This window comes from Panthera pardus, unplaced genomic scaffold (assembly GCF_024362965.1).
Source record: "Panthera pardus isolate Hobbes unplaced genomic scaffold, ASM2436296v1 HiC_scaffold_27, whole genome shotgun sequence".
Taxonomy (NCBI): Eukaryota; Metazoa; Chordata; class Mammalia; order Carnivora; family Felidae; genus Panthera; species Panthera pardus.
The window spans coordinates 36733035-36746041 of NW_026526843.1; the positions used below are offsets into that span (position 1 = coordinate 36733035).

Here is a 13007-nt window from a genome sequence, read left to right on the forward strand (position 1 = left end):
CCTGAGTCTTCCTTGTTGTAGAAATGCCACTTGTCACCTTCCTCTAAAATTCCTGGAAGTTTTGTTGTTGGGCCTTCTCATTGAATGATGTCATATGGTCCCATCCAGAATTATAGTTTAGAATACTTTCTCGTTCCTTGAAAACAGAGCATGCAGGAAAAGAAAGGGAATGGCAGAGAACAAACATAGACAAATGCTTTCTTACATAAATGTAGCCTAAAAGCACAGAATAATCTTTTTTAAAAAAAAAAAAGCAATGGAAAGCATACAAAGTTATGGTCTATGGCATAATAAAAAGGTGACATGTAAAGCCACATTAAGGGTGCCTGGATGGCTCAGTCGGTTGAGCGTCTGACTTCAGCTCAGGTCATGATCTCGTGGTTCGTGGGTTCGAGTCCCACATCGGGCTCACTGCTGTCAGTGCAGAGCCCACTTCAGATCTTGTCTCCCTCTTTTGCTGCCCCTCCCCTGTTCTCTGTCTCTCTCTCTCTCAAAAATAAACATTAAACAAATAAGGCCACGTTAATACCAAAAACTAAAAGCAAAATACTGAGTAAAACACAGAAACAATTTTTCCAAAGGGGGAAAAAAAAAACCCACATAGGCTGGCTAGTTCTAAGCAGCAAGCATATCACAACTTTGGCTCTTAGGAACCACTCTGTCCTGCCATTCTCCCAGTTTCCTTTTCCTTTGAAAGTGAAATCCACGGAATTGTGGATCAGTGTAGTGACAGACTGTGCTGGGCGGCTCATTAGGAACTTAAGTAATATTCTAAACTTTCAGTCTGATTGGGGAAATATGCTTGGCAAATAAGAAATAGCAACCAACACTACCAGACCAAAGAAACTTAGCAGCTGTGGCTCAGTTGGTTAAGTGTCTGACTCTTGGTTTCGGCTCAGGTCAGGATCTCATGGTTGGTGGGATTGAGCCTCGCATTGGGCTCTGTGCTGACAGCATGGAGCCTGCTTGGGATTCTCTCTCCCTCCATCTCTGCCCCTTCCTCACTCACTCTCTCTCAAAATAAATACATAAACGTTAGAAAAAGAAACTTAGGTGCCGAGTTGAAAAGAATAGAGTATAAATGTGGCAGCCTATCTAAAGAGGACAGAATTCTGTGGTGGCCAGTGAGGCTTACTGGAATAGGTAGGACTCGAGAGATGGTCTTAAAAAATGGATAGGCGGGAAAGGGTAAGGCACCTAAAATAGAAAAAAAGAAAAAGAAACAGAGGAGAATCAAAGCTGGCAAGTAGGAAAGTATGGAGGATATCGACGAGGACGTGAGAAGACGGAAGGGTAAATAGATAGGGTATGGCCTTGGAAAGCAGGAAGGAAGGTGAAATTGAAGACGGTAATAAAGAATGTGCTAGAAAAGGTTTTTGAGCAGGTGGATGATACAATAGAGAAGGTACTCTCTGGAAGACAAGCCAGGTAGCTATGTGTTGCTAGGTACGCAAGGCATGGTGGGGGCAGGCTTCAACACGGTAGCCTCTCTCACACAGGCTGAGGAGGAAAATGTACGGTGGGTATGGAATGGGGAGAACCTCTCCGCATCTGTTGCCTCTAAGATCACCTATTAGGCATTTTCTAGAAACCGTGTGTGTGATTTCTGCAACTACACGGAAAGTTACAACCCAGGGGAAAGGACAGGAAGGAAAGCTTGCCTTCTATGCAGTGTTCCCCGCAACACTCAGCACAGAGCTAGGCACATAAAAATCAGACACAGATCTTTTCTGAGTGAAGTATACACGTGAACTATAAAAACTGCTCCAGGGAGGCTGATACTAACGTCCAATTCTGTTCTATCTCATTTTTCCGTTGAGCCAGCTAGTAAACAAGATCTGTGTTTGAAGTCAGCATGCAGCCCAGATTTATGCATCGGCTGGCTGCACATCTCTATCCTGTGATTTTCCACGAAGCCCTTGGAGATAAAGGAGGCCTAATGAAACATTTCGCGAGGAGGCTTGCACCGAAGTTGCTGGGGTTGGAGCTCTCCTGGGAGGGACCCTCGCCCCACAACCCTTAGCTCGACACTAGAAGCCCTCCTCTCCCTGCTCTTTGACCTGTTCCCCCTGGCCAGGTGCAATCTGGACGCAAGTGATTTGCGTTCCTGAAGCCAGACTTGGGCAGACATAGAAGCCATTTCTGGCAGGGGCTGAGTTAGAGATCTGCCATACTAAAATGCCTACTGCTCACCTCTGTATTCCTGGCTTTGCTGTGGGAGAGCCATGTTAGGAGGATACAGAAGTATTTTTAAAGGGCTCTCCACCTCCTATGGGCAAACGACCTTTACTTTCCCTAGTAGATTGTCATTAGTGACTTGGTCACTCTGTAGCTGGGTGATAGGTGTTTTCTGTGGCCCGTTAATTTCTCTAATTCACTAAGAGGCCGCTAGTCAAGGCCTCACAAAGATCATTTACAGAATGCTAACCTCGTGGCCTTTAAGAATTAAAATGCCTTAGTGTCTCCTTAACAGGAAAGTAAATTAGGTATTGGAGTTGTTTTAATTCAAGAGAAAAAAACAATGCCGTTCTGCTCCATCGTCTGATTTGTGGGTCACAGAGCACACTGTGCCAGAACCTCCCGGAGGGAAACTTTCTGAAACCTTACACTTCGGTAAGAATAAGTGTTCCAGACCAGTTCTGGGATCCAATTCTTCCTATGGCAACAGCAGCCCTGCAGGTGGTGTCCAGGAGAGCAATAGTCCCAGAGGGACTGATATCTGCAAGATGGTTCTCATCTCTGGCACTCTGCTCTATAAACACATATGGCTCGGGGGCTTATTATGAGAGGGGATCTGCGGTTATTTTTTATTAGTTTCATGAAATGTGCATTTTTCCTTATGCATGGGGGAAAATGATTCTTCAGTTTTCCTCTATTTTCTCTTTCTTTTGGTAGGACGAATGTCATTTGTGGGTCTTCAAATTTATTTTTCCCATTGGAACTACTTGAAAGTACTATGTGGTAACGACAATGGAAAGTTAGGCACAAAAATAGATTTTATTCCTGGCTCTAAGTATTTAAAGAAATTGACAGCGCAAGGTGGGTAAAAGATTTAAAAAGAGGTTCTATGTAACAGATGTATTTTTGGCTTAAAACTAGCATCTTGGGCAAAATATATACTGATTCTGAGTGGAAAAGGAAAAACGGTGTCTATGAAATGAGGAAGAAAAGACCCGACTCTTCAAATACTGGATTATAAACGAATCTAAGAGAAGGCATGAGCGGTGACTCTTGTGTTCTATTTTAACATGGTTCTTTAATCATTTAATTGTAAAAGCATCAGGTATTATTTTTGTAATAGAAAAAGACTTAAAAGCTCCCAGAATAACACTGGAATCAGGGAAAAGTAATTGACAATTCTTTTTCTTTTTTTTTTTTTTTTTTTACAAAGGCCATTACTTTTGGCTAGCAAGTCAGACCCTCAGGAGTAATTGTAAAGGCAAAAAGGTAAGACTACTGTTGTGACTGCGGATTCAGAAAGTGGGTTGGATTCTCTTGGGCTTCACTCGCTTCTGTAAAAATTCCATTTTGTGCATATTCCGTTGGCTAAGACCCTATTTTCGAAACAAGTTAGGGAACTGCCATTTTATGACGAACAGTATCATGTTCCACCACCACTGGATTAGGAGTTGGCGAGGATCCAAAGCCCAAGTCTGCCTTTCTTTGTAAATTGGTAGTGGGGCAACTCTGTGGAAGTCATTTAACTTTGGAGTCTCTAACCTGCCTTCTTCTATATAATGGGGGCTAGTCCTTGCTTCCATGATAAGAGATCTGAAGGAGGTACCTGGTATGAAAGCCCTGTAAACACGATAATATCCCTAAACTGCTATCCCAAATACAACATCTCATTAGCAATATACTCAAGTAACATAGTGAGTCTGTTACTTATAGTGGAGTTACTTGTTTCGTTACTGGAGAACGAAGTAATCTGCCATTTCCACCATGTGGGTGATGTCCTTGAAAATGGAATTACCAAGAAAGAGGATTAAGCTGCCCTGTTTTAAACATTCACTGCTCTTATAATCTTTTATGATATTAGCAAATCCCAGGAGTAGAGAGGTGGGAGGGCCCAGGGTTGAGGGTTCATTCTCCTGCTTCAGGTAGAGCATGCTGAAGCCATGAGAGCCCCAGTAGAAGAACCTAGAAAATTTCACCCTTGGCCAGTCACAGTATGTAATCAGCATATCTGGAATTTCTTTACGCCTGGTTCGTTCCCTCTGTGGAAACAATAAGCCTGTCTCCTCCTGCCAGGTCTTTGGCGGCTATGGAAAACAATATGTACTCTCCATAAATCAGCCTCTAATGTACAGATAAAAACTTCAAAGTGGTACCTGATTCGGCAAGAGCAGCTACAAGCCTAATTCAGAAGTTGGGTGTTCCCTGAGGATGATGGGGGAAAGGAAATGATGGTCCCGTGTGAGCCCTTCTAGTGACCTCCACTCACACACAGACAGCCATCACCTTCAGTGGTATTATCTTCAAAAGCATTCAGCAACAGCGATCATTCTGGCAAATCGTCAGGACTCTTGCCCATCTCCTTTCAGGCAACACACACTGTTTCCACTGGCATTTATGCCCAGTTCACACATGCAACAATTTCAATGGAAAATGTTTGAAGACCAAAAAAAAAAACCCACAAAAAACAAAAATTATGAGGCAATGTCCTAAACCAGACACTCCTGATTGTGTGGATAATTACATAGGGTGCAAGTCTGAGAGAGGGGTAAATTAAAAAGTCCTCATTTGCTTTAAGGAGGAAAGCAGCCTCATATGCCTCAGCTGGTGTCAATTTTCCTCTCCTTGCAACGCTTCGTTTTAATGTTTGACACAACTTTCTTCCGTCTGCCCATCTTCTCATCTATCCCCAGGATCCTCTCCACCCTCTAACCTCCCCCTCACGTATCACTTCCTCTCTCAATTTATATCTCCCTGTTGCTTCTTTCCTTCCGCGTATCTGTCTCCCAATCCGGCATTCCATGCTTGAACTTGACCGTCTGCTCATTTTAGCGGGCCACCGTATTTGTCCCCAATTTCCCTGTTTGTTGGCTTTGATGAAGAAGCAAAGGCTCTAGTAAACAGAGGGCATCACTATCCCACCTTCTTACCATTTCAACCACGGGGCACTTCTAGGAGTAAAAGAGGCTCTTCTCCTGGGGCAGAGCACTGACCTTGGAGGACAAGCAAGATGCCACGTCCGCCAGGCTTCCCAAAGGGCAGGGCAGTGATCTCCCAAGAGCACTCTGCTGAGCTGTACGGTTTACATTTGGAGAACCAAGAGGAATGGAAATACCATTCAGGAAGTAGCAGTCTCGGACATCTGGCTTTCTGATAAACAGGACCCTCAATGAATTGTGCCTCCCACCGGCGATGATAAGGATCTTGAGCTACTGCAAGATCTCAAAGGGTCTTCAGCGTCACCAAAGAAAGACTGCATACTGTTCCGTCTAGTTATCACACTAAGTATGTTTTATTGTGTGTTAATTGGACGAAAGTTAATAGCGGGCATTGACCAGAACATCTGATAACAAGACCATAAAGGATAAGCTGAGAGTCTTCTTTAATATAATCATTGCACAGTAAAGCTTCTTGTGTAGAGAGAAGTGGCATACTCTAGGAGTCAAAACAGTATGTATGCAATACAATAACAACACTATATCGCACTTTAAGAACTTTTTCACATATATGAACATGCTCGTTTAGAGCCTTGACTTTCTAACTTAAGCAATATTTAAGCCCATCAAATATACACACCAAATGAGAATATAACCCACAAAACACCCAAATCAAATGTTAGCACATGTCTGTTGTCAAGAATATTTTCTTACCGTCTCTTAAAAAAAAAAAAAAAAACCATGAAAAATTTTCTTTCCTTCTGTGTGGTGATTAAAAAAAATAGTCCCCTTTTCTGAAATTCAGAGAGGTTTCAAAGTGCACTGCCATCTTAAGGAAAAATGAAAGCCACTGCTGGCTTTTGGATGCCAAGAGCAGAGTTGACCACACGTTCCCTTCGTCCTGTTACAAGGCAGCGTGACGGAGCAGACAAAGCACCAGGTTTGGAGTCAGAGAGACCTGGGAGACTCCCGGATTCCCTCACTTGCTATGTGATTCTCGGCTGTCTACTTAAATGCTTTGAACTTAAATCACCTCATCTGTGAGAAGGGGATAATCCCAGAGTGGCTGCTAAGGGTTAAAAGACTCAATCTGTGTAAAGTGCCTGCCTGGCACCCGGTCTGGCACCCAGGGACTGCTCGGTAAATGGTGGGCTACCTCTTGTTCGCTTTGACTTGATTTGTATCCAACCACCCCCCCCCCCCGTGCTCCTCTGGGGAGAGGGGCCCCGGCATCATCCCCAGGCTCACCAGCTCCCAAATCTCCCTGGGTCCCCCACAAACCAAGCACACAAACCGTGCTCTCTAAAGACACAGCCCCACGCACAGCGTGGCGTGTCCTCTGAAACGCATCTCATGCTCAAGTGCGGGGCGAGACACAAGACACGAGAAAGCACGCTTCAGAAGACACACACATCACGCAGAGCAGGTCACCTCAAAATGCAGCCTCACCGGCCTCTTCCCCACATGCTTCCCCAAGCTTTGGGTCCTTAACGTTGATTATTTTTAGAGGCACTATGCCATCTTCAGAGGCCTGGCTGATTCATTCGCCTCGTTGCATGTGCCCTACTGGTTTATTTATTCGCGTATTTTTTTCATATATATATTAATCATCCGTGTATTTATTCCCCTCCTTGCTCCAAAATGGATTTAAGGTGGCTTATAAGAATATACATAATATGATACCATAAATTCAAAGTAGATAAGGAAGGAAAAGGAAAAGAAACACAGAGACATAAAATGGAGCCCAGAAGAAAGCTAGTGCAAAGTGCATACATTCCATAGAGTCCCATCACCAGTGCTACGCATGGGCTGCACATTTGGCTGCAGGCTTTCTAGTAGCCAACGAAAGAGAAACCTGATCAGTCTCACACTGCACAGGGTCCATAAAATGAGATCAAACCACTCGTTCGGGATGTCCTCTTCCTGCTCTACGTTCTGAAAACTTCTCTATACGAGAGTATCAGAACACAGTGGCAAAATGTCTCCCCTGATTTGCTCTAACACCAAGATTCAGCTCGTGGGACGGTCCCCAGCAAAGATAGATCCTCAATCTTGAAATTACATCTACTGCTTCTTATTTCTCTTCTATCTGTCTCTTGAGGTTCCATTTGGCCAATGAAATGCAGCTATTAGAGAGACTTCTTAAGCAAAAACCTCTGCTGTCACCAAAGTGTCTTCATTTAACTAAAGAGATAGACGCCGTGACATTATTTATAACAAAAATTTGGAAAGGACCTCAAGTATCCAACTGAATAACTGGTCAAGTAAACCATGACACCACTACACGATGAGATATTACACCCTGTCGAAAATGGTATTTATCAAACTTCTTAAAAATGCAGGAAAATATTCATGATAAAAATTCTAAGCATGTCTTAGGTAAAAATTAACATATAAAACTGCATATTAGGATTTCAACTATGTAAAAAACTGTATAAAAGGATATGTGTATGTGTGTGTATGAGTGTGTGTGTGTGTGTGTGTGTGTACCATCTCCACAAAAAATGTCTGGAAAGAAATCCACGAAGACATTAACATTGTTTCTGAGATTTGTGAATAGGGGTGACTTTTTTCTATATGCTTTCGTTTCCATTTTTTTTTGATACTGATAAACAAGTTCTATATGAGGAGGAGGACTAGGAGGAAAAATACTGATCCAGATGGTTATTATTTTTAGCTTGTAAAATTATGGGCAATTTTAATTTTCTTTAAAGTTTTCTATTAGCAACAAATAAATTCTAGTTAGGGGCAAAGGAACTTCAAAAAAAGAAACAAGATTTCTAAAAATCTAATTATTTGGGGCTGTTTTGTTTGTAAAGTCCAAAATGATACCAATGTAGTTAACATCTTACAATTCTTTAGCACTTTTTCATTTTAGCAGTGCTCTGATATTTAGAATTACATTAGACTACCAAAAATATTTTGCGAGGTAGGTATCAGGTATCACTATCTGCATTTAACAGGTGATGAGACTCAGTGACTGGCCCCAAGTCACAATAATCGGTGGCAGAGCTGGACTCAAACTCAGATTCCTCAGAACCCCAAGTACAGTGCTCTTCTCATTCATTAAGACTGACTGTGGTGTAACCCAGGCAGTCACCTAGAGGCAGGAGCATGGACACAGTGACCCCTCCTTACCTATGAGGGTCAATTCCTGAACAACCCCCAAGGGAGCAGGGTTCAGCTGAAGAAAGTATGATTTTAGGAGGTTTCAAAAACAAAGGGCAGGGGAAGTGAGGTCCCATGCAAACTTCTGAAAGCCCTCATGAATAATTTTTTTGCACAGTAAAACAAAAACAGTAACAACAGTACATTACGTGAAAAGAATAATGAGAGTTTACGTGGCTTAAATTAGTCAAAGTGATAGGTATAGGTTCTACACGGTCTCCATTGAGAGCCTAGGATGATTTCCACAGGTGATGAGGATGTACCCCTCATTATGACAGTGGAAAAGTGGGGGGGGGGAACAGTGGAGAGATGAAGGGAAGTGAGCTGCTCGCTCAAATCATGGCTCTTTAAATTCTCCCGGTCATTGAAATCCAATCCTGAAATTGGAACAACTGGCTTGTGCTGTTAGCCTGATCAAGCAAGTGACTTTAAGTGGTAAAACTTAATGACTGGCTCTTTTTCTGAACATTCTGTCTCCTCTTTTCTGAAGATACTTTAGCACTTCCATACAGAGTTCGAATTAAATCGTTCAAAGTTTGTCCGAAAGCAGCTTACGCAGGGTCTGGCACGGATACTTGAATGGCACTACTTTATGATTTCGGCTCTTCTGAGGGTCCTTTCTTCCTAATATAGAAATGTAAAAAGGCTCTTAGTACCCCTTGATAGAGTTCAATGAAATCATTCAAGATTTGTCTGAAGGCAGCTTATCAGCTGTCCAGCAATGGTATTAAATGGTCCTCTTTGATGATTAAAGTCCTGCTAAAGATGATTTCTGTCCAGTGTGATTGTTTGAAGGCATCACAGCATCTCTTTACAAGGTTCTGCTACATCACTCAGGCTTTGAACAGGTTAAGGTTTGACATGTAAAGGTATCAATTTGCATTGCTTTCTTGGGAGAAGGTTTTAATCTTGTCCTAAAAAATTTGCACCTGTTGGGGCGCCCGGGTGGCTCAGCCGGTTAAGCATCTGACTCTTGATTTCGGCTCAGGTCGTGATCTAACGTCATGGTTCCTGAGATCAAGCCCCACGTTGGCCTCTGTGCTGACAGCACGGAGCCTGCTGGAGATTCTCTCTGCCCCTCCCCATCTTGTGCTCTCTCTTTCCTCTCAAAATACACACTAAAAAAATAAATTAAAAAAAATGTGCACATGTTGCTTGTAACTGTTATTTGTCTCCAGTCCTACAGCTTCCTAATTATCTCTGTCAGCACTTATGATAATCATCTCTGGAGTGCCAGAAGCTTCCTGAGAGTCATCCTCTAGTAGCATCATATCACTTGAATTAATATCAACAGGTTCAGATCCAACTTCAGACAGAGTGCTCCTGTACCAAATGCTCACTCTCATCTATAGGTTCTTCTTGATCCCAAGACTCATGGTCTTCAGGACAGATCACTGAAAGGCATGCCACCATCCCTAGCCAAATCTTTTGTCAGCGTGCATTAATGACAGGCTCTGTTGAACTATCTATTGGTTCTTTCAGTAACAATACACCATTAGTGAGGTGCCTGGGTAGCTCAGTTGGTTAAGCATCCGACTCTTAATTTTGGCTCAGGTCACGATCTCATGGTTTGTGAGATCAAGCCCCGTGTTGGGCTCTGCGATGACCGCATGGAGTCTGCTTGGGATTCTCTCTCTCCCCCTCCTCCACTCATGCTCTCTCTCAAAAATGAATAAACTTAAAAAAAACCAATACAGCATTAGTGATCGTGTCGGAATCCCATGAGGTAGGATTTTCAGACAGAGGAAACTTGGTGAGATTTTCAACAACAAAATTGGACATTAGTTTGGCATGTCTTCTCGAATAGTTGGATCAAACATTGATCTAAGAGCTCAAGGATCTGAAACACGCAACTCATTGTAAAAGGCAACCTTGGGGCACCTGGGTGGCTCCGTCAGTTAAGCGTCCAATCTTGGTTTCAGCTTAGGTCATGATCTCACAGTTTGTGGGTTCAAACCCCATGTCGGGCTCTGTGCTGGCAGGGAGGGGCCTGATTGGGATTCTCTCTCTCTGCTCTCTCCCCCCACTCACATGCTCGCTCTCTCTCAAAAAAAAAAAAAAAAACATAAGAAAAATAAAGACAACATTAACATTAAGGGTGCGCACTTGCAAATGCATCTGAAGCACCAAAACGACTGGGAGGAATCAGCAGGACTTTGAATTCCAGATTGTTCTTTTTAGTCTTGAACTTCCACGAGAAAGCACTGTTCAAACCATTCCTTAAGGAGAGAAGGACTTATCCATGTTTTTCAGTGTGCCAGTACACCAGAAACTTGGCTTGGGTTTTTTTTCCCCGGGAAGATTTGGGTATAGTTTTGTGTCAAGCAGTAGTGGTTTTGCCAGGAGGTCACCCAAGTACTGGCACAAAACAGAAACAGCAGCCTCTCTGTTTTCGCTGACCTCACGTCAGCATCACTTAGTTGGTTCTTGCTCTCCAAAAGGGCAAGTGGGATTCTTCAAAGGCTTCCAAAAATGGCGGCTTCTACAGCACTGAAGATTTGGGCAGGCACATGATTCCCGTCTTCATTCACCTCCTGTGGTTGTGGCAGATACACCACAGGAGCTGCAGGGTCTGATGGTTCTTTCTTCGGCACCACCGTCACATAAGACTTGGTCTCCAGGTCATGGTGTACCAGAAGTGTCTTAAGCCACTCCTTGCTCCCAGCAGGACTTTTTGCTGGGCCCACTTCAGTGTCTGAAAACATGTCTTTGGAAATCCCTCGTGCATTTTCACAGATCCCTTGCACGGAAAGTGCTTCATCGTTCTTTTGCCGGTCTTCAGTGTAAGGGCTTAACATTTCCGTCTTTTCCATCCTTGGGTCAGCAGGCATAAAGCATCTCTTAAGCGACTCAGGTGTACAAGAGGCAATCCTGGCTCTAAGAAGAGTTTTGGCCTTCTTCACGGTACAAATTGTGGCGTCACTCACACCACAGGACGTGCGACGCTATTTGTTTTACCTTGAAGGAGCAGATCGCGGATGTCCCTTTTCTCTTCTAAAGACACCACCCTGCCTGCCTTTTTGGCTCCTTGCTGGGGTAGTGTACTTGTTTCACTCTCTTCCACCTCAGTAGTCACATTTATAGAAGCCATGTTTAAGTTTACGCTAATTAGCACAACCTGACAACTATCTACTAGAGATTCTATAGCCCTTGGTATTACAAATGGTTTTATGAACACCACATGGATTCATGTCAATATGGTATTGTGATGCTCAGTGCCAATAGGGCTGATCGTGTAGGGGACAAGTGGCACGAGACTGAGGGAGGAAACAAATGGCTCAGAAGTTTCTTTCCACCTTAGGATACAGCCAGAGAGACCATCATGTGGCAACTTGGATTGACTCCTGCATACTCAATTCAGAATTTTCACGGTCGTCATAAAGGTATACAGAAGTAAATCCACCTATACTCAAATTTCCAATAAGGACAACTTCCAGTTAGAAAGGGATTACTGTTAAATTCTCCCCTCTAAGTTATCAGAAAGAAAAGCGCTGTTCATAGATTCAAGACAGTACTGCGGCTATGATTTCCCTTGGCTTAATGCTATGAATTCAATTTTATGTGCAAGGCAAACACGGTAGAAGTGTATTTCCTGTCAACCCACAGTAAGTCAATCAAACGTTATCCTCTGACAAAAGGCAACCTCTGAAGATGTCGAGGCAAAGGCCAGGTAGGCCCTGAACAGCCACTGCTCAAGAAATGACTACCCAACAAAGAAAGTGACAAGGAAAGAATAAACTGGCCCCTTTTCAATGCCCGGCCACTGATACTTTACTTTTATCCCCTCCTCCTGGGAAGATAGAGCGAAGCCTGGCTTTCTTATTCTTCTCTTCAGGGGCCATGGGAAGTGGTTTGGAGCTGTGGTTGAGTGCCGAGGAATCTCGGTTGTTACTATTCATTCTCAGCGGGGGAGCTGGGGGTTTCTCTTCGTTATCCAGACTGTCAGACATTTTCAGTTACCACTGATGGCGCAGCTCCTAAAGAACAGGAGGAGAAAACAGGAATTAAGAAAGAAGAGGCCTAAAAGACCCATCTAGTAAAATGGGGGCTCTAACAGCTCAGACACAGAAGCATTGGTCTCATGGCTGCCTCCAGTTTTATGGGTTTTGTGATGACCATTTTGAGAGGTTTCTTTTCTAGAGGGGAGGGAGCTGCCTCCTGAAAGACCAATGATGTAATTTCCCAGAGAGGAAAGTGAAGGCAGTAATTAATGGCTTTTCAAGATGTAGACACAAACACATAACTTTTCTATACACATAACACAAAACACTTCCTTTTCTCAAAAATGAAACTCTATTTTCTGCCGTCTACTCTTAGCCTTTTAATAAATTATGACCTTCTTTAAAAATTCTACCCAGGGTGCCTGGGTAGCTCAGAGAGTTGGGCGTCTGACTTCCACTCAGGTCATGATCTCACGGTTCGTGCGTTTGAGCCCTGTGTCGTCGGGCTCTATGCTGACAGCTCAGAGCCTGGAGCCTGCTTGGGAGTCTGTCTCTCTCTCTCTCTCTCTCTCTCTCTCTCTCTCTCCCTTCCCCGATTGTGCTCTCTCTCTAAAAAATAAATGAACATTAAAAACAAGCTAGAAATATTTCTACCCTGACTTTTATGATGGTCAGGAAGCACAACTCCTCAAAGTCTGGAGCTGTCATGGGTTTGGCTGTTGATCTTTAACGGCCCCAAACAATGACCCGTTAGCTGCTCTGACATTGGGATGCTGCTGGCATTGGA

The 13007-nt window shown here is 43.4% G+C and overlaps 1 protein-coding gene across 20 annotated transcripts in view; it reads right to left on the bottom strand.

Annotated features, from left to right (window-relative positions):
• Positions 1-13007, bottom strand: part of PAK3 (p21 (RAC1) activated kinase 3) — a 251199-nt gene that overhangs the window by 80343 nt on the left and 157849 nt on the right. For 19 of the 20 annotated variants that reach the window (XM_019426867.2, XM_053891251.1, XM_053891249.1 and 16 more), the window contains one exon: positions 12055-12256. The exons of the other annotated variant lie outside the window; for it this stretch is intronic. In XM_019426867.2, the coding sequence (XP_019282412.1) occupies positions 12055-12229 (175 nt within the window). In that variant the 5' untranslated portion in view covers positions 12230-12256. The remainder of the gene's footprint in view (positions 1-12054; positions 12257-13007) is intronic. 20 annotated transcript variants of the gene reach the window in all.